General features: G+C 37.1%; 2 protein-coding genes and 1 long non-coding RNA gene across 8 annotated transcripts in view; all 3 read right to left on the bottom strand.

Annotated features, from left to right (window-relative positions):
- Nucleotides 1-23,246, bottom strand: part of LOC147844603 (uncharacterized) — a 240,158-nt gene that overhangs the window by 68,060 nt on the left and 148,852 nt on the right. The gene's annotated exons all lie outside the window — the stretch shown is intronic.
- On the bottom strand, nt 770-22,363 carry gpr37b (G protein-coupled receptor 37b). Of its 2 annotated transcripts, XR_015942098.1 has the most exons (3): nt 20,896-22,363; nt 2,150-4,648; nt 770-1,232 (listed from the first exon to the last, which is right to left on the bottom strand). XR_015942098.1 is itself a non-coding variant. In NM_001144049.1 (2 exon segments), coding segments are annotated over 2 exon segments (1,836 nt in total). In that variant the 5' UTR covers nt 21,901-21,947.
- On the bottom strand, nt 16,185-18,173 carry LOC147844604 (uncharacterized). Its single transcript, XR_015482479.2, has 3 exons — nt 18,040-18,173; nt 16,730-17,822; nt 16,185-16,249 (listed from the first exon to the last, which is right to left on the bottom strand). It is a non-coding gene; the product is annotated as an uncharacterized LOC147844604 (long non-coding RNA).

Genomic DNA, 23,246 nt, shown 5'->3' with positions numbered 1-23,246 from the left:
TTTATGTTGTTAAATAGAAAAAAAAAGGACTGGGTGTGTTTATATCACCCCAATATGACGGTCTATACACTATACCTACACACACGTCTGTCCCAACAGCTTGAAAAGTAGATTTTTCACCATAGGCGCCCTTTAAAGTTAGGAGAAAGTTGAGGCAAATGTGCTTAATGTTCATGTAATTACAGTCTTTTTTGTCCTCATTTTTATATGAAGTAATCTTGGTTTTAGAGCCAACTGTCGCATATTCAGATATGATTTTGTGAGTTTCACCATTCAAAGCGTTCCCGTATCATTTCTCCACATGCACGATTGAGATAAAACATGAGTAGGTGACAGTTTTCACAAAGTCTGATTACTCTGCAACAAATCAACCCGTGGCACTAAAAGATTTTCATATGTAAAGAGTGTTCCTGTCTGTCAACATCTTCCCTCAAAGAGGACCAAAAATAGCAGATTGCTCCATTTTCTGACTCCTCAAAATACATGTGAAGTATAAAAGAGCACCTTCTCCAGCTCGTGGGAGCAGAGTAAGATCTCATCGGGGCCTGTTCAATGTGCAGCCTGACAGCTAATGCTTTTATGTGGATAAACAATTCCTCAGACAGACGCGGGGACGGATGCGTGCTGCTGGCCTTGAATAATGCAAGAGGAAAAGAGTGTGACTGTTTAAAAAAAAACATATCTTTGTCGAGCAAAACACTCCGAGTTATCTCCGAGAACACACAAAAGCCAGAATTAGCACACACTACAAAAGAAATGCACGCAGGCGTTTTCATATAGCGGTTTGCCGTTCTTCCGGCAAACGTGTTCTGTTTATTAAAGAGACGTTTGGTTGTGGTTATATAAAAACGTTTAGAAAGCGTTAACTAGAACGAGCACTGTGTGGGAGGTTTAAGACACATACAGGTGTGGACGGGTGAGTTACCCACACATCTGCTCTACAGACTTCAAGAACGATTCACAAGAATCACCTTCATCAAGAGAAAGGTCACGGCACGCAACACACAGCCATTTACAAACATTAGAGAAATGTTACTTTCAGTAAATGCAGAAACACACCGTGCGACAGGAACACCGTGTCTACACTGGACGCCATCGACATGAGGAAAACTAGATAGTGTTTGGTTCACACTGGAGATATGAGTTCAGTTCAGCTCTTCTTCATTTTCAGCACTTATGTGGATATCCTTGAAATTGCTTGGAAAAATAATGGATTTTAACCTGACAAAAGTCTTGTCAACTACCCAAGTTTTAGTAACTCCAAATAATAACTTGACTTTTAGTTGATCATTTGGTATCAGAAGTGGCTTATATGAAAGGCAAAGGCCTCTAGATTACGCTTATTTTAACAAAAATAAAATATGATTACGCCTTGATTCATAATTATCTAATTAGGACAGTAAGATCTGACTTTGCTTAGACAAAAGTCTTGTCACTTAACAGAAATAATGTCCAGTATAGAATATAAAGTCATGCTGCAGTGGAAACAGAATGAATATTGTGTCTGACTCCATCATGAGCTTGGAGGACTGCATCCCTACATCTCCGCAATGACTCAAACCACGTATTAATAAAGTCATCTGGAATGGCAAAGAATGCGTTCCTGCAGGACAGAGATTCTTTGGATTCATCTTCAATGCCTTCTCCTTCATATTACCCCAGACATGCTCAATAATGTTCATATCATGTGACTAGGCTGGCCAATCCTGGAGCACCTTGACCTTCTTTGCTTTCAGGAATTTTGATGTGGAGGCTGAAGTATGAGAAGGAGCGCTATCCTGCTGGAGAATTTGCCCTCTGCTGTGGTCTGTAATGTAATGGGCAGCACAAATGTCCTGATACCTCAGGCTGTTGATGTTGCCATCCACTCTGCAGATCTTTCACACGCCCCCATTCTGAATGTAACCCCAAACCATGATTTTTTCTTCACCAAACTTGACTGATTTCTGTGAGAATCTGGGGTCCATGTGGGTTCCAGTAGGTCTTCTGCAGTATTTGTGATGATTGGGATGCAGATCAACAGATGATTCATCTGAAAAATCCACCTTCTGCCACTTTTCCAACTGATCAACTAGTAGTCAAGTTATTATTTGTTGCTCTTACAACTGGGATCAATGACAAGACTTTTGTCAGGTAGTTTACTCAAAACTGTTGATTTTTTTATTCCATAAATCCTCTAGTAAAGCTCATGTTCCATGTTATTTTGTAAATTTTCTGTAGCAAAAATATCAAAATCTATTTTTTGATTGATGATGTGCACTGCTAAGCACTTCACTTAGACAACTTTAAAGCTAATCTTCAATTTTTTAACACTCAAGTTCCAGATTTTTAAATAGCTATATCTCAGCTAAATATTCAAGATTAACGGAAACTTGGGAAACAAACATATTTATACATTTATGCAAAAAATATTATAAAGTGAACAGAACTTTTATAAAGTTATATTTTAATTCATGCTATTTTTTGCATGAAAAACTTGGTTTCAGCTTTATAAAGTCTATAACATTGACTGAATTATTACTCAGGTCAACATGAACCATTCTTAATGTTAGCTGGATTTGAAAATAAATCTTTATAAATGTTTATTAAAGTATCTTCTTCTTCTTCTTCTTTGGCCTTAGTCCCGTTTAGTTGCAGGGTCGGCTCTTTGGAACAAGTCCTCCATTTAGACTTGTCCATATGATAACGACTTTTTTACACATTCCGGCGAACCTATCATCTGGGCCTGTCACCCTCATACACTCATACACTACGGACAATTTAGCCTACCCAATTTACCTGCATCATGTCGTTGGACTGACGGAGAAACCGGAGCACCAGGTGGAAACCCACGCGAACGCACGGAGAACATGCAAACTCCACACAGAAACGCCAACTGAGCCGAGGTACGACCCAGCGACCTTCTTGCTGTGAGGCGACAGCACTACCTACTGCGCCACTGCTTCGCCAATGTTTATCAAAGTATATTATTATATATTTTATATTACAGTATCTTTAAGCCCAAACAAAAATAATGTTTAACTTTCCTCAAAGGAAATCACGTTAAAATCACGTGAAATACATCTGGAACAGACCTGAAACATATAGTAATGGAACATTTTATTCCCATAAATCTGTCATTCATTCATTTTCTTTTTTGGCTTTGTCCCTTTATTAATCTGGGGTCACCACAGCGAAATGAACTGCCAGCTTGTCCAGCATATGTTTTAATGCAGCGGATGCCCTTTCAGCTGCAACCCATCACTGGGAAACTTGCAAAAAACAACATGAAAACGTTTCAAAACCACAATTTCAGTCTGTTCCAAATGCATTTCAAACATGTTTCACATGAAACTCATGCAGTTTTCGGCAAGAGATACCATATTTTTACAGTATTTATACAGTATTTAGTGTATTTTATTGAACTTTACCTCAAATTTGCGATTGGTGTTTGGTTAGATTGCACTCCAGTCAGAGATAACATTGCTGCATGTTAACTAAATGAATTCAATCGAAACAAATCACGATCCAATGCTAATGGCTTCCAGCATAGACACGATGTAATAAGAGTGTGAAAACCAAGTGAAGAGAAAGCTAAAGTGTTTGGCAGTGCAAAAAAACAATAATAATAAAAGAAAACTGCAAAAGTAAAGCAGTCGCTAGTTCAGTATATATATTCATATATATATTAAGAACAATTATACAAAAACAAACAAAAAAAAAGTCAGTCTACATTACTGTTGGTTTCTTTCTTTCTTTTTTCAACACATGGGTTTGTGGTGACTGTATGTACACGGGTCAGACAGAAGCGTGTGCTTGTCGCAGTACAGTTGTGGGCTCAGCAGTGCGATCCAGTCGCGGTGTAGTTGGACATCTCTCTGCGGATAGTGCTGAACGGCGACAGCTCCAGTTCAGTCGTGCATTCGTGCTCATTATCGTCGCTAGCCGTGGCAGAAGAATGAGCCGCGATCCCGCATGCATCAGCACAGCAGCAGCAGCAGCACTCCAGAAAAGCCCGGCCGAAGGGTCTGCAGAGGCAGAGCAGCAGCACCGGCGTCACAGCCGCTCGCAGAAACAGCAGCAACTGACTGAGCAGATGCAACAGCGCCATTGTGCTCTGCGGGACTCCAGCCGCCATATACGCCGAAACCATGTTGCACACATTTTCAGGCACCACACAAGCACCGTAAACGATCGCCAGTGCAACTACAGTGCAGTTCATCTGGCTTTCCAGTCGGATCTGCTTCTTGTTGCCTCTTGCGCAGCCACGTTCTGCACGTCGGATGCGTCTAGCTGTCGCCACCGAGCTCCCGATAGTGAAGAGCGTGGGCAGGCAGAAATAGCAGCCGAAACACCACCACAATCGAGCACCTTCATAGGTCAAACCCAACACGTAGAGGGTGTCCGGGAGTGAGGTGGAGATGCGGATTAGGCAGCGTTCGGATGTGGGGTCGTCCACCGTATTGTCGCCGTTTTCAGAGACCAGCTGTCGGATTAGGAGCTCGGGGAGGGCCAGGAGTAAGGCACCGATCCAGATGACGGCCAGCTTGGCGGCGGTGGAGGTGCAGTTCTCGATCATCTCGTAGTACATCTGGACGTTGGTGGCAGCTCGGAAACGGTCGATGCAGAGAGCGCACAGGGTGAAGGTGGTCACGCCGAGAGATGCCACCTAGGGGGGAATAAGATAAATAGATTGGTTGTTAAAAGGGAGGGAACTCAACTACTGTATTGATCTTAAAAAAAATCCAAATTTCATTATTAAACTACTATATATTCATACCTAAAGTATATATGAATACAATATAAAGTACAATGTAAAGTAGCAAACTACAAACACTCAAATGACTGTAAAAGTAAAAAGTAAAAAACGCCGTCACGATTTTTTGCTTCATAACTTTGCTGTTTTTGTTACTTTATATATATTTAAATTTTTTAAATATTCTTCATAACAAGATAAATTAGAAATACAAATATTAGAAATAAAATAATATTAAATAAAAACAGATATTTTACGTAAACAACATTTCAGGCAATTACATAGAAAAGAATGAAAAGTTATGAAACACTTATGCAAATAAATTAATATACATATAGAATGTTTCAATTAAATTATAAATTAGTCACAATTTATGTTTTATAATATTTAAAATGTACTTTTGATTATGTTTTGACTGTATTTTTGATTGCGTAAATTCATAAAATATGGACACATGGTCACGCCGAGAGACGCCACCTAGGGGGGAATAAGATAAATAGATTGATTGTTAAAAAGGATGGAACTTAACTACTGTATTGATCTTTAAAGAAATCCAAATTTCATTATTAAATTACTATATATTCATACCTAAAGTACATATGAATACAATATAAAGTACAATGTAAAGTAACAAATTACAAATACTCAAATGACTGTAATCGAGAAGTTTTTCTCAAGACTTGTACTTTACTAAGTAGTTTTATAAATGTGCACTTTTACTTTCCTTTGAGTACATTTTTAGTTCAGTATTGACACTTTTACTGCGCTACTTTCCTTCATCGTGCAGTCACTACTGTAAGAGGCTAAATTATCATATGAATTTGTTTATATGACAAAATTGTTTTTTTGACTCCAGAAGGTCCATACTGACTCCAAAGGCAGATACTGATAAGATCAGGGCCTGGTGTGTGGACTTTGGGGGTTTTATGATGTGGTCACATGTTGATTGGTCAGTTTGAATGTCTCAGCATTTGGGCTTTGGTCACATGGTCAGGAAAGATACAAAATAGGTGTAAAACTCTGCTCTGTCTCTTCGCCTCCCCTGTCTTTTCCTGGCCTCAAGCCTACAGCTTGAAGTTGTATGGATGGTTTCACTATGACGTCTATCAGATGTTGGATTCTGGTGGCCACACCTGTTGAATAAATGTCAGTATTTGATGTCAATATGGCATTAGTTTAGGATGTTGGCTTAACGTTGGATTTTAGTCACTTTCCAACACAACCTAAAATCAATGTAATTTGATGTCGTTATTGGACATCAAAATAATGTTGTCTTTAGACGCTGGCTAGCCATTGAATTTTGGCCACCTGACGTCACAACCTAAATCTAACCTAATATTAACATCTTATGACATTGTGTGCCTGCTGGGCAAAAATTTGATGCACTACAGAATGTTACGTTTGCACACATCCACAAATGACATGTAAATGTATCAGCTTTCTACAGTGTAATACTCACTACTCACTACTCTCGAGTACTTTTGAAAGGTCTACTTTTTACTCATACTTAGAGTGATATTTACAACAGATACTTTTACTCTACTTGCACTAGATTTTTGGCCAACTTATGGTACTTTTACTTAAGTATGATTTTCAGTACTCTTTCCACCACTGAAAAGCTGTTTTTTCACTATTATACTGATCCTAAAAAAAAACAATAATTGCAATAAAAACGCCGTCACAATTTTTTGCTTAATAACTGTTTTTGTTACTTTATATATTTAAATTCCTTAAATATTCTTCATAACAAAGATAAATCAGAAATACAAATATTAGTAACAAAATAATAATATAATTTATGTAAACAACATTTCAGGCAATTACATAAAAACGAATGAAAAGTTATGAAACACTTATGCAAATAAATTAATATACATATAGAATGTTTCGATTAAATTATAAATTAGTTACAATTTATGTTTTATATTATTTAAAATGTACTTTTGATTATGTTTTGACTGTATTTTTGATTGTGTAAATTCATAAAATGTGTCATTTTATTCATTAATTCATTCATTTTCCTTCGGCTTAGTACCTTTATTCATCAGGGGTCGCCACAGCAGAATGAACCGCCAACTTATCTTGCATATGTTTTACAAAGTGGATGCCCTTCCAGCTGCAGCCCAGTACTGGGAAACATCCATACACACATATTCACACACATACACTACTGCCAATTTAGTTTATTCAGTTCACCTGTAGCGCATGTGTTTGGACTGTGGGGGAAACTGAAGCACCCGGAGGGAACCTACGCTAACACGGGGAGAACATGCAAACTCCAGACAGGTTTGCCAACTGACACAGCCAGGACTCAAACCAGCGACTTTCTTGCAATGAGGCAACAGTGCTAACCACTGCGTGTCGCCCTAAAAGCAGTTCATTTTATTATATACATTAACGCTTATCAAATTTCACTATTGGTTTCAGCCTTTGAAATGTTGCTATGGTGACAGCCTGTCAGTGATACCTTTAGGAACGGCGTCATATGACAGTAGTCGTCTAGTGTAAATGGTTTAAGGCCAGTGGCATAAACAAACTGCTTGGCATCCAGCTGAACCCAGTCCTACAGCTGTAAACACTGCGCTCATAACCGCTCGACACATAGCAGCAGTTTTGTTAAACGAAAAACAAATAGCTTTTTCATTCACAGACTTCATCTGCTGCGTTATTAAGACAGACGAGTCGGCCTCCTGCAGGCCAAGCTATTAATTCAGAACAGGGGCCCAAAACTCTCCCAACTCACCCTTTCCTATTGCGAAATGAGACATTCTGCCACAATAAATTGGCCGATACGATAGAGCAGTGATTCTCAAACTTTTTTCATCAAGTACCACCTCAGAAAAAAATTGTCTCTCCAAGTACCACCATAATGAGCAGTATTGAAATACAGTGGCGTAGTAAGCCCAGTAAAGCAGCTACAGCTCTGCACAGTTCTAAAACGTGGCAGATTAATTCCTATTATTAAGAATATTTATTATTGTCAGCCATTTTAAACATTATAAATAGTCTGAACGTTAACGCTTATATGTAAAAAACAAACAAACAAACTAAAAATGTCAACATTTAAAATTAAAATGTGCTTTTAAAATTTAAAAATGGTAGGTTAATGTTGATAAAAAGTAAAAAGAAAAGTGCTATACTTAAATCTAAAGTATTAGCATATAGTAGGTAATTCATGAACACCTGGAAATGTTGCCTGGACCTCAGAAATATAGGCTATATGTCAAATAATAAATATTATTATATGTCATATTCATATATAAAGCATTTTTGATAAATTGTGAAATATATGGAGCGTATACGTATGACACATTTGAAATATCCACGTACCACTAGAAGGAAGCCTGCGTACCACTAGTGGTACACGTACCAAAGTTTGAGAACCACTGCGATAGAGTATTTACACAGGCGAAACAAAAGAAGCAGCACAATGAGTTGAAGACAACTGTAGAGATTCTTGGCCACATTTTAGCAGCTGCGTCCCAGCGGATGATACGAACCCAAATGAAAGAGGCAACTAAGTGTTTGTCTTCATTATCATAATTACAGAGCAATCAGGCTCATCAGCATCAAGGAGGAGACAATTAGCTGAACGACGCTCGTGATGTTGTGCACTCGCTAAACCAAAAACCAGCCCGTCTTTCACATCGCCGAAAGCAGACTGGTTAAATCCTTCATCATTTTGACAAAAAAAGCACACTGTTCAGAATCCATTACGGACCATTGTGTCCATTAAGACGCAGTAATGGCGCTGCATTACTTCCATAGGTGTGAAATGAATCCATCCCGCCCCATTAGACACTCTGAATGATCTTGGTTTTCCGCGTGGGCTCGTAGGAAGAGCAATTTCTTAACAGCATGTCAGAAAAAAATTACGCTTCCTGATAGCAAACTACTGGTTACTTGTACACACTATGTCCCGATGAACACTCATTATACTAGAGTTCTGTCTTATGGATGCATCTGGACATTCAAATGTGGCACTTTTGTTCAGATTTTAGGGAAACTTTTTTTCCCCCCATGTCACTCTACGGCCCGGTTTCACAGACAGGGATTAGACTATAGCCAGGATTAAGCCATAGTTCAATTAGGACATTTAAGAAATTTTTATAAACATGCTTAGAAAAAAGACATTACTGGTGTGCATCTTGAGACAAAACAAAGGCACTAATATATTTAAAAATCAATCAGTGCAATTTTATTTCAGTTGAAACAGCTCAGACTTACTTATTTTAGACTAGGACTAGGGTTACCCTTTTTTTTTGGTCCCACTTCATATTAAGTGTCCTTAACTAATATGTACTTACACAGGAACTAACAGTTTGTTACAATGTACTTATTGTGTAAATACACGTATTTACTGTGTACTTGTGCTTGATTAAATACCTATATGTAATTACATCTGTAATTAACTTCTGTAATAACATTTGTAAATACACTGTTGGCCATCCCTTACACCTTAACCCACCCTAAACCTACCCATACAACCAAACCTGTCCATAACCCAACCTCTATCCCAACTCAAGAGCACCACAAGTGTTCTCAAATACTTTATGAACACAGTAAGTACATTGTATTTATTTTTTTATGTAAGTACATAGTAGTTAAGGACACTTAATATAAAGTGGGACCACAAACCTTTACAAAGTTTGCACTAAACAAACCAAAAAAATAATGTGAATTAGGTTGTTGCAAGATCAGATACAGCTGCGGCCGGAAATTAACGAGAATTATTTATAAAATTTCCCATTTATTGTATTTTATTAACGTCTGCCCTCAACCCTAAACCCAACCATCACAGTAACATAAAAGCAGTAGCTGAGTATTATTTATGCTATTAAATTATCCAATAAATTGTATTTTATTAATGCCTACCCCCACCCCAACCATCACAGTACTGTAAAAAAATGAATTATTGTTATACAGTGTCATAAAGATGCTGCTATATTGATGTGCATATCCCACTTCCGGCCGACTTTGTTTCCGATCTAGACTGTACCTTTCCATCGAGTTGTTAGAGTGGCTGTCTGTAGAATTGGTAACCTAGCAACCAAACCTGAACAAAGCAAGCATCATCCTCCGAAGGATGGTGGGCACGACAAAGGCTCATTTTAGAAAAATTCGAAGGCTCCTTCAAATGAAGCCTCAAAATGCGTCTTTCATTTCCCAGGTATTTAAGGACACAACTGGTCGATCCTTCGCAGCCTTGAATGCCCCAAGATTCATAGCGCTAATAACGACAGTAAAACTCTTAATGTATGAGAAAACTTAAATGTATGAATTGAGTTTGTTTTACTTGGAGTTCTTAACACATGTTAAAAAAACAGAAAAACAAAAAGAGTATGACTCATGTCTCATTTTAAAACGCTTGGTTCAGCCTGTGTGGACTTCGAAGGACTCACCTTTGAAGTCTGCATCCTTTGGAGCAATGTTTCGCAACTGGTGGGTCATGACCCAAAAGTGGGTCGTGGGAACATTTTTAGTGGGTGGTCAAAAAAACATCAAAAGTTTAATTTTTAACTTATTTTGCTTATATTGGACTTTTATTTTGAAATGCGCGCGACGTACTGTTTGACAAGTGAATTTAGTAAATTTTCACTACTTGTGTATGATAACAAATAAATACAAATAAATTATAATTGCTAAAATTATATTATAGTTCCTTAAAATTTGGGTAACCGTGTAAAAATGTGGGTCCCATGGCCAAACCAATTGAGAACCATTGCTTTGGAGGATGCAGCCTCTGAAATGAGACACAGCTATGGATGTAAAGTTCACTAGGTCAAAGTTAATTCAGCAATTGTGTTTCATTCTCCTATTATTCACACAAACCCATTTTCGTACAAGTCCAAAACCACCTCATGCCAACATTTACAAACATGCAAATTTAAGTTTTTTTTTATTTTCAATTAAACTGAATTGTAATGCAAACATGAACATTTTCTCCTTTCTCATACTTCAAATTTAACACAGAAAGATGGACGGCCAGCTAGTCAGATAATCCTTAATAAGTGAAGAGCACTATCTCTGTGATTCACGAATGGCGGTCATGTGGTTTAAAGCTCATATTCTCCTTTCCTCTCACAGTAATCAAATCTGAGGTCTCTCTGCGCACCTCATGCTCAAGCTAACAGTCCCGACCGCGAACAAACCCTCACATTCACAGGCGTCTTCTAGCCTACAGGTTTTCGAGCAGCAGGTGCTGATGGCGTTGTCTGTGATGGTCTTTACTTACGGCTCATTAATTCTCTGATTAAGAAGCTCTCTAGAACCATGGAGGTGCTGGTTATTAATCTGGTTTAACTGAGGCTTTCGGATTGGAGGCCATTTTTTGGGTTGCCGCCAGAAGCAAGGGCAATAATTCTTACATACTGACAAATGAGACGCCACCGAGGCAGAGACGAAAGTGATTACACTAATACTGTAATATATGATGACCACAGAATGAAACAAATACATATTCTGCATCATAAATTCAGAGCATTAGTAAGGCCGTCAATAGCCTGGATTAAAAACACAAACATGAAGTGGGTTACTAATAGACTGGAAAGCTAACGGAATCTGTAACAATAGAAAAATAAAAATAAAACAACAGCAATATTTCACTCTCTCAAAATGCAAACCGGTATGAAACAAGCAAAGGTTAATACAGACAGAATTTTTCTTTTTTTGGGTGAACTATCTCTTTAAGGTAAACAACAGCAACAAAAATGTTGCCATGCCTTATTTCTCATAAGATTTTTTACAGTATAAAGCAAATACATAAACCCAATTTTGTCACAAGATTTAACATATTTGTGAAAAGTTGTAGGCTATATAACATATTAAAAAGGAAGGTGTAGAACTTAATATTTAGGATGATTAATGAAGACAGTAGACCGGTTTGTATCCTAATGTGAAGTGAATTGATTCACTAAAAAGATGCACTTCCATCAAGTTGTTAGAGTGGCTGACTGTAGTATTGGTAACCTAGCAACCAGCAGTAAACAAAGCAAGCATAACGAAGACTATCGCTGCATCCGAAATCACATACTTCCACACTGTATAGTACGCTAAAAACAGCATGCGAACTGAGTAGTATTCATAGAATTCGAAAAAACGACATGCAAGAAATACCTGGATAACCTACTATTCTAAAATACACATCGAATAGACGCTATACTATTCCATGATGCATGGTAAGAGAATTTAAAGTGGGAGAGAAGCGTAGCAACCGATGCGGATATGTGATGATGTCAAAATGGAGTACGTTCTACTGTATAGAACGTAGTTTTCTAATGGCCGAGTCGTACGTTTAAATTCAAATGCAGTACCTACTGAGTAGTAGACAATTTCAGATGCAGCCTAAGTCTATAGACTATGTCTACATGACTACAAATGAGACTGCATCAAGGCATGAAGTGGGTTACTAATAGACTGGAAAGCTAATGAAATCTGTAACAATAAAACTAAAAACAAAAAACAACAGCAATATTTCAGTCTCTCGAAAATGCTATAAAAGCGGTCACTGGGGCAGTTCTTTTTCAAAATAAAATAAAATAAAAATAAATAAATAAAATAAAATAAAATAAAATAAAAAATAAAATAAAATAAAATAAAATAAAATAAAATAAAATAAAATAAAATAAAAATAATAAAATAAACAGCAGAGACTATTATTGTGAAAACTGGTTTGGAGAGTGAAAACAAAATAAAACAAAATAAATAATATTTGTGTCTCTTCTTAGACGAGATTTGGAAAATGAAAACAGAACAAAAAATATATTAAATAAAACCCTCACTACATTTGATTTGGAGAATGAACATAAAAATAGGCTTTGAGTAATGGAGTTGGAGGCATTTTCTCCTACTGGAGCTCACAATTTGGCCTCAAATTAAAATACAATTTAAATAAACAAATAAACACAATATATTAAATGATACTTCAATAAATAAATATATAAACAAGCAAACAATTAATGGTTTGCTTTACTACACTGTAAAAAATTATTAGTTGAATTGCTTAAAATAATGATTAAACCTTTTGCTTTTAAAACTATAAGTTGACGGTACTTAAAAAAGTGAATAAACCTGTAGCCTTGACATTAAGTAAATGTTGATGATTATAAAAATGAATCCAAATTACAATGGGTTTACTCACTTTTTTAAGTAAAGTAAATTTCCATACTGAACGATAAAGATATATATTTCGATACAAGCTGTTAATGCTTCCAGATTTAAAAAGTATCCCAACAATGAAGCCAGAAAAATTAGAGGGTCCATTGAATGGCATAATATAATTAGCAGATACATTTTCAGTAGATTCCCATTGTTGTACATTTCTGTGCGATTGGCTCTTATATCAAAGTCCAGAGCTTATTGGTATTGACAAATTTTATCGTGATTCAATATGATATATTGGCCCAGCCCTACTGAGGATGCCGCTATGCAGTGGCTAAAGTATTTTTATTTATTAAATTGCTATAGACCACTTCAATGTGGTGGTGTCACTGGCCCATGAAGATTTCCTGCTTACTGCCAAACTGTTTCATAACTGTAATGAAAGGCAATTTAATCATATCTTAATGTTAAAATGGCCACCATAATGTTATTTAGCAAAATTCAAACCTTTCTGGATTCCTAAAAGCTATGGAAATTAAACATTTATTACAGGAAATACATGAGGACCATTATTATTGTTTACATCCCTCAAAATGGTCTATAAGCCAAAAGTCAAATCTGTCAAATACGCCTCTGCAGCCACTTTGCTCACATAAAACAAATCCCTCCTGCAAATCTTCATGTTGTGACTGACGTAATCTCCAAAAGCCAAAGGCCAGTCAAAACACAAGTCAAGTTAAAACACTGCACCGACATGCCGCTCTCAGATTAACTGACCTACAGCAGAAAGAAATGTCAGACCTCTAATAAAACAAACTCAATGATCAAACAAGACCAACTGGCTCCATTGAACTCCACAACATATATCTCCACCCCTGAGCAGCAAGTTCGAACAAAAGCAGTTGTAAGACAGGAAGGATGCAAACTTCCAGCTCGCATGAACCACCATGCAGCAGTGTTATATTCTTAAGTGTGCATGCATGAATTTTTAAGCTACATGAGGCTTTGAGTAATGGAGCTGGAGGCGTTTTCTCCCAGCGGAGCACTCGCTCACAATTTGCCCTCAAGACTGACTTTACTCACCACTTAGCCTAAATGCAGGCACTGCCTATCAGCATTCATAACTGCACACGCAAACAAGGCCGAAAGCTCACGTGCGCAGTGGCTTGTCTTCATTCAGCTTCACTGTTGTCACGCTGAGCCTCCTGGACATCTCCGCTGTCACCGCATTCACCCTGCTCTCAATCCCAAACTCCAAAAATAAATAAGAAAAAAGCATCCTCCATGTTCACAAAAGCAACCTACGCAATCTAGTTCTGCAGGGCAAACGGGTGGGTGAATCTCAGCCTTTCAAGCTTTCTTTTTTGTATGCACAAGTACAGCTCCTGTACGTTTGAACAGAGAAAGGATCACAGTTTTTCCTCTCTAGATGCACCAGACGCTTTCTAATAAACATTTTCCTGGGAAATTATCGGCAATGCTGAGTGTGATTTACATGGGTGAGTGGGTTTGACAAACCACCTGTGGAAAACACGCTCCTTCCTCTTCCTCTCTAGATGCACCAGACGCTTTCTAATAAACATGTTCCTGGGAAATTATCGGCAATGCTGAGTGTGCTTTACATGGGTGAGTGGGTTTGACAAACCACCTGTGGAAAACACGCTCTATCCTCTTCCTCTCTAGATGCACCAGACGCTTTCTAATAAACATGTTCCTGGGAAATTATCGGCAATGCTGAGTGTGATTTACACAGGTGAGTGGGTTTGACAAACCACCTGTGGAAAACACACTCCTTCCTCTTCCTCTCTAGATGCACCAGACGCTTTCTAATAAACATGTTCCTGGGAAATTATCGGCAATGCTGAGTGTGCTTTACATGGGTGAGTGGGTTTGACAAACCACCTGTGAAAAACACGCTCTATCCTCTTCCTCTCTATATGCACCAGACACTTTCCTACAAACACTCCATTAATCAGTCCCTTCAGGATTTAGCGATCCCTCTATCGCGGCGAAGCAGTGGCGCAGTAGGTCGTGTTGTCGCCTCACAGCAAGAAGGTCGCTGGTTCGAACCTCGGCTCAGTTGGCGTTTCTGTGTGGAGTTTTCCCTGTGTCCTCCGGGTGCTCCGGTTTCCCCCACAGTCCAAAGACTTTGAATTGGGTAGCCTAAATTGTCCGTAGTGTATGTGTGGATGTTTCCCAGAGATGGGTTGCAGCTGCTGTGTAAAAATTTGCAGCATAAGTTAGCGGTTCATTCCGCTGTGGCGATCCCGGTGTAATAAAGGGACTAAGTCGACAAGAAAATGAATAATCTATCACAAAATCAAGCAAACTCCACAAAATTTGCACATTTTTTTTCAGAAATGCCACATATTTTCACAAATTCAGAGTCTAGACTACATTTGTCTTTGCTTTTAATCATGTGAATGGGGTGGTACAGGATTAAATATTAACGGGAGCAGATGGGAGCGGGAATCAGCTAATAGTGTAGGAAGACGACAAAAAATTGCACCGCCATTTTTGTAGTTTTCTTTTAATTCGCCTACAATGTAACGCGATGAAAAAAGAACAACACAACCCAGAACCCATCAGTGCTGGAGGAAGCAAACACCGGCGGAGAAATTGAAGTGTTGAAGAAATGATTTGCAGCACAAAGTCAGAAGTAATGACATGTCCAGTAAATTAACAGAAGCAGTCAACAAGTCCGAAATATTAAAGAAGTTTAGAGAGTAAACTGCGACACTGATAGCACGCCGTATGCTGCATGTAAAACTTGCTTAATCTTAGTCAAGTACACCAGTGATTCAGGGACGAGCAGTCTGAAAAGGCACACTTGTTAAGTCTCATCCAGAAAATCTAGAAACAGGGACTCAGCAAAAACTAAAATCTTAAACAAAAACCAAGCAAGATTCCATAGCTGTGGTTGCCAGATATTAAGAGTTTGAAAATGCCAGTCAGAGCTTTTACTTTCAGTATTTTTGCAAGCATGCATCAGTGACACTTTAACATGCACTTTAAATGTTAACTGCTGTGGATACACTACAGTAAATGAGATTTAAAAATAATGAAAAAAGAGGAGATAAAAAAAAGCTCAAATGTATTTAAAAATGCAAAACTCAAATCTTAAACAAAATTCCATGCTTGTGGTTGCCAGATATCAAAAGTTTAAGTCTGCCAATGAGAGCTTTTACTCTCAAGCATGCATCCGTGACACTTCAACATCCACTTCAAATGTAGATATACTACAGTAAAAAAAAAAATCTCAAATATCAAACAAAACTAAAGATTCTATGAAATACCACACACGTGGTTGCCAGATATCAGAAGTTTAAATCTGCCAGTCAGAGCTTTTACTTTCAGTATTTTTGCAAGCATGCATCAGTGACACTTTAACATCCACTTCAAATGTTGATTACTCTAGATATACTACAGTAAATGAGATTAAAAAAGAATGAAAAAGGAGATAAAAAAGCTAAAATGTATTTAAAAATAATAATAAAAAAATTCAAAACTTAAACAAAGATCAAGCTTCAATTAGATTCATACTTGTGGTTGCCAGATATCAAAAGTTTATATCTGCCAATCAGAGCTTTTACTCTCAAGCATGCATCCATGACACTTTAACATCCACTTCAAGTGTTACCTACTCTACATATACTACAGTAAATGAGATAAAAATAGAAATAGAATAGATTAAAAAAAAAAAGCTAAAATGTATTTAAAACCAAAAAAACTAAAATCTTAAACAAAAATCAAGCTTCTACAAGATTCCTTAGCTGTGGTTGCCAGATATCAAGAGTTAAAATCTGCCAATCAGAGCTTTTTTTTTTTTTACTTTCAGCATTTTTGCAAGCATGCATCAGTTACATTTCAACATCCCCTTCAAATGTTGACTACTGTAGATATACTACAGTGAATGAGTAAAAAAACGATAGAATAGAGATAGAGAAGATTGAAAAAAAGCTAAAATGTATTTAAAAAAAATCAAGCTTCTGCGAGATTCATATTTGTGGTTGCCAGATATCAAGAGTTTAAATCTGCCAGTCAGAGCTTTTACTTTCAGCATTTTTGCCAGCATGCATCAGTCATGAATAGCAGTCTGGAGCAACATCTGGGATGCTTCACAACAATGCAACTGAAGTGCTTTCATTGAATTTTTCATTTAGGTTATGTCCCATCTGTAATTTGCATCAACAGAAGCTTTTCCACTTTCAAGCACAATGAAACAGCCATAGCCCTGCATTCATCACAATGACATCACTCATTAAAGAGAACAAGCAGTGATTGGTCAGGAAAGCAATGACATGATTCTTGCCTTGAGTTAAAAATCACAACCCGACACGGCTAAACTAAAAAAAAACAGTGTGTGATCTGAATCCAGCACGAGATGTTTGGCATTACGATATTGTTTTCAAGACAATTAATCACTTCTACTGTAATCTAACTACACTAATGTGAAATTAAATGGAAATTGTGATGTACTCGTTTATCATGGTTGTTTTTTTAGAATTGTTTTACAGTATTTCAATCAAATCCTTAAACACTGGTTTCATTTAAATAATTGCATTAGTGTGCAAATGACCATGTTGCAGTAACAAACACTGTCATAAGAATCAAAAAGAATAAATAATTACAATTACACATTACAAAAATGCTAATTTCGAGAGGGTCAGTAGTTAATAGTCATGGCAACAATGTTGCAATGCAATGCAATAAAGGAACAATACAATTAAATCAGGCTTCAGGCATCTTTCCTAATGCATATGCATTATTTATTGTAGATTTTTTTTTAGGAGAAATGTGATCTGGATATATTTAGACACTAAATAAGGGTGATGTTTGGTTGTTGCAAATGCATAACATTATAATAGTGAAAATTTCTGTAGTCAAGGCCTGATTGTCATGAAAATAATGTTGCAAAGCAATGCAATACAGAAAAACACAATTAAATCAGGTTTCAGGCATTTTTCTTAATGCATTTGCATCATCTCTTGTTGATTTTTTTGTGGCAGGGGGGTGATCTGGATGTTTTTGGACAGTAAAGAAGGGTGAGGTTTGGTTGTTGCAAATGCATAACATTGTAAGAATGACATTTTTTGCAGTCAATCCCTAATTATTATGAAAATAAAGTTGCAAAGCAATGAAATTAAGCAAAATATAATTAAATCAGGTTTCAGGCATTTTTCTTAATGCATATGCATCATCACTTGTTGATTTTTAATGAAGGGAAATGTGATCTGGTCATATTTGGACACTAAAGAAGGGTGATGTTTAGTTGTTGCAAATGCATAACGTTGTAATAATTAAAAAAAATGTCTGTAGTTAATCCCTAATTGTCATGAAAATAATGTTACAAAGCACTGTAATACAGAAAAACACAATTAAATCAGGTTTCAGGTATTTTTCTTAATGCATTTGCATCATCTCTTATTGATTTTTTGTGGCAGGGGGTCATCTGGATATTTTTGGACACTAAAGAAGGGTGATGTTTAGTTGTTGCAAATGCATAACGTTGTAATAATTAAAAAAAATGTCTGTAGTTAATCCCTAATTGTCATGAAAATAATGTTACAAAGCAATGCAATACAGAAAAACACAATTAAATCAGGTTTCAGGTATTTTTCTTAATGCATTTGCATCATCTCTTGTTGATTTTTTGTGGCAGGGGGTCATCTGGATATTTTTGGACACTAAAGAAGGGTGAGGTTTGGTTGTTGCAAATGCATAACATTGTAAGAATGACATTTTTTGCAGTCAATCTTTAATTGTCATGAAAATAAAGTTGCAAAGCAATGAAATAAAGCAAAATATAATTAAATCCGGTTTAGGCATTTCCTAATGCATATGCATCATCACTTGTTGATATTTGGGGGAAATGTGATCTGGTTATATTTGGGCACTAAAAAAGGGTGGTGTTTGGTTGATGCAAAAGCATAACATTGTAATAATAAACATTTTGTGGACAATCCCTAATCGTCATGAAAATAAAGTCACAAGGCAAGGTATATATATATATATATATATATATAAATATATATATATATATATATATATATATATATATATATATATATATATATATATATATATATATATATATATATATATATAAACACAATTGAATTAGGTTTCAGGCATTTTTCTTAATGAATATGCATCATTTCTTGTTGATTTTTTTTAATCTTTTTGGGAGGGAAATGTGATCTGGATATATTTGGACACCAAAGAAGGGTGGTGTTTACTTGTTGTGAACGCATACAATGCAAAATAATGTTGAAATGTAATGAAATAAAATCAGGCTTCAGGTATTTATCTTATCTTATCAATAATTTATTTTTATTTTATTATTATTATTTTTTTAGGGGTGATCTGGATATATTTGGACAGTTTAGTTGTTGCAAATGCATAACGTTGTGATAATTTAAAAAAATGTCTGTAGTTAATCCCTAATTGTCGTGAAAATAATGCTACAAAGCACTGTAATACAGAAAAACACAATTAAATCAGGCTTTTAGGCATTTTTCTTAATGCATATGCTTCATCTCTTGTTGATATTTGGGGGAAATGTGATCTGGATATATTCGGACACACAAGAAGGGTGATGTTTCGTTGTTGCAAATGCATAACATTGTAATATTCAAATTTGTATGGTCAATGCCTAATTGTCATGCAAATAATGTTGCAAAGCAATGCAATAAAGCAAAAAAAAAACATTTAATTAAATACAATTAAAGCAGGCTTTATGCATATTTCTAAATGCAAACACATCTTGTCTTGTTGATTTTCTGAGGGAAATGTAATCTGGATATATCTGTACCATATAATGGCGATGTTTGATTGTTGCAAATTAATAACATTGTAATAATGTAAATGTCTGTAGTCAATCCCTAATTTTCATGAAAACAATTCAGAAAAATACAATTCAATCAGGTTCAGGCATTTTTCCTAATGCATTCCTGTTGATTTATTTATTTTTTTGTTGTTTTTTGTTTTGGAGGGTGGGGGACACTAAAGGAGAGTGATGTTTGGTTTTTGCAAATGCATAACATTATAATTATGAACGTTTTTGTGGTGAGTGTCTAATAGTCATGAAAATAATGCTGCAAGGCAATGCAACAGCAACAAAAAAAGAAAAACAAATCCTCAAAGCATAACTTTTTCAGTTTTTGTCATGAAATGTGATCTGCATATGTGTTTGTGTGAGATGCAACAGGACAAGATTTCCATCCACGATTACTCTTTGAAACTAAAGCGGCGCAGTGTTTGGTTGTAAAGTGAGCTCTGCTGAAACTGGGTGTGGTGGATGGCAGCGGGGTGCCTGCAGATTTCATGTCAAGTGAACGGTTCTGGTTGCACCGTACAGTATGTGACGGCAGTGGGACAGAGGTCAGAGCAGACTGCCAGTGCAGGTGTCCTGAGGGCAGGGTGGATGTTTTTTTGCATGCAGCGAGCACTGACGTCTCTCCAAAAGAGACAGAATTACCCACCATGCCATGGTTTCGATACCTCACCCTTCAGTGCAAGAAACGCAAATTCTCCTGAATGCATTAGTGCATGAAATAGTAGAACTAGAAAAGAAGATATTTTGAAGAATGCTGTGGTATAATGTTAGAAGCCTCTATTTTCCTGTTTCTTATCCATTTGTGATGCGTTTTTAATTTATGTTGTGCAATTGTACACAACATGAATAGATATATCTTGTATTTAGGCCTTTATAAGTCTATAAGTGGACTGATCTGTCATGCTGACTTTAAGCTATTTGAATAAATGCATTATGTAAATAGTATTATTTATTTATTTTAAGAGTGCAGACATGCCACCTGTTTCCTACCGGATTTATTGTATGCATTAGTCTATGTCAAAACTGAATTCAAATGCATAGAATTTTATATGTAGAAATTATAAACAATAAATAGTTAATAATATATTTAATAATATTTTATGTTTATTAAACTCTATGCATCCCACAAGATAACTTTTATATGCTTTAAGATGTTTACAAAGTATTGATGCTTGCAACACAAACATTAAACCCTGATATGAGTGAATATGGATTCCTTTACCTCGATATATGGTACGACTTTACAGGTGAACTGGCCCAGCAGCCAAGTCTTTGTGAGTTGGTGAAACACCACGAGGGGCAGGCAAAACAAGAGCAGTGCAAAGTCCCAGATGGCGAGGTTGGCCAGAAGAGCATTGGAGATACTCCTCATGTAGTAGTTATGGCACACAACACACATTATTGCTATGTTCCCGGTTATTCCCACCGCAAAAATAAGCACGGAGATGATGGTGATTGCATACGCCCCGTATGTTTCGCTTGTGACCGGGTAGAAAGGATTGGGGAAGAAGATGCTCTCCTCATCCTCAGCATACGGAGGGGTCATTGGTGTGGCGTCCCACGGGTCGTCTAAGGGTTTGGTGTGGAATTCAGTGAGATCGAATGGGAAGTCGGTGGAGGTGAGAGCTTGGGGTTTGGGAAGCGGTTCCCACATGGTTAAGGAGGATGTCAGGGCGTTATAATAAGTTTCGACTGGTGTCAGCGGGGGAGCGCTTTTATTCGGGCCCCTTTTCGAGCTCTTGAAGGTTTTCTTGTGGTGCTCCTTTGTGCCTCTTTTGCGTCTGTGGTTTCTCTCTCGCTTGCTCATTGAATACGGCTTAGAGTTATTGTGTCCCTCTACTGTTCCCATGGCAGCGGGCATCTCACCATTCAACTTTTTCCTTTTATGCCGCCGCAAGCGCTTCTGTGGGTTCGAGCCACTCACCGTGACCGCGTGTGTTCTGTTGGACAGCAGATGTCTGTATCCATACTGTTTGCTCTCCAGAAGCAGCCAGAGATGCGAAGACAAGTTGCTGTTGTCTCCTGAAGTCTGTCTGATAGTGTCGAAGGCAGGTGTACCCGCGGCTTGATGCCTCGCAGGGTGTGTGGCGCTGGCTTTTGCATCGTGAAGGCTCCTAAGAGTAACGTTGGCCGTCTCTTTGGTGTGTGCGTTACGGTTTCCCCCGCGCAGCAAAACATGTGGGCATCCCGCAACGAAAAAGATCGTCCTCAAAAGCAGCATCTGCATCTTCAACGGGTCCGTGTGCACTCTATAACACTCGAATGCGGGATATTCTTTCACATTGTCGGAGGGGAAAAGTTCGCACGTGAACGATCAGTGGGAGCTAATTAAATCCATGCAGACGACTTTTCCTGTTACACATCCACACGGATGCAAACCCTCCTCGGCTAGATTCTCTCTTTGCGTTCCTCGTCTCTAGCAAAGTGCCTTATTTTCACATCCACGCGACATTACATACAAGCGCTAGTTGCGTTTGTGCTTCTGAAGCGCACTGCATCCCAGCCAGCTGCAGGAGTCGGTCGCATCCCGCGTTATGTTGGGCGCGGCAACCTGTGCTCGTCCTGCGCCTCTGCCGTGCGTGGAGTCCCGGGGACGCGCTCCGTGGCGCGAGCGGGCGGGCGGGGATCTGCTGCTGCTAATGCTGAAGAAAATGGACGGACTCTCTCCTGGCGGATAACCTTGTTCTGTCAAGCCGGATCCATCAGCATCAGCGCCTTGGACCACCGCAGCTGGAGGCGACCCCGCCCCGCCCGTGCGTAGTACATTCATTACCATGCGTAATTACGCATGTCAACAGAATCATAATCCGATCAGTCATGACTGTAACACGGGCTTATGCGAGTTCAAATATAACCTAATGTCACAGTGGAAATGTGAAACTGCTTATATTGCGCAAATATGACTGGACACAAGCTGCAGTATTAAATCGCGCAATTAACATTTGCTGTCTACATATATGTGTGCATATTGCACATATGCATTGAACAGTCATACAATAAATACTTGTAATTAACGTATCAATGGAAAACGTGAATTTTAGCGCTGTAAAAAATGGTTAATTGCAATTAATAACATCCAAAAAATAAAAGTCTGTATTTGCATAATGTATACACAGTGTACTCAATAAATACTAAATAAAATATATATATATATATATATATATATATATATATATATATATATATATATATATATATATATATATATATATATATAGTATTAGATATAACAAAATAAATATGCATAATATGCAAACACATAAACAAAAGCTTTATTTATTTATTATTATTATTTTGATAATAATATATTATAATTGAAAATAGAATTTATAATATTTATATAATAGCAGTAAAATTTATATGTTATTTTTGCTTGTTTTTGACCCATATGTTACAGTTTACATAATAACTAAATAAATAAAACTGATCTGCCATATTTAGAACAAATTTCATTTGATGCCATTTGCTTATTAAAATAATCTATTTAAGACGAAGAACCAAAATACTAATCATTTTAAATATATATACTACACCACCACTTGGACAATAATCAGAAATCAATGTAATGTATGA

Source organism: Danio rerio, chromosome 4 (genome assembly GCF_052040795.2).
Source record: "Danio rerio strain M-AB ecotype USA chromosome 4, GRCz13ab, whole genome shotgun sequence".
NCBI lineage: Eukaryota > Metazoa > Chordata > Actinopteri > Cypriniformes > Danionidae > Danio > Danio rerio.
This window is presented reverse-complemented; position numbering and strand designations above follow the sequence as displayed.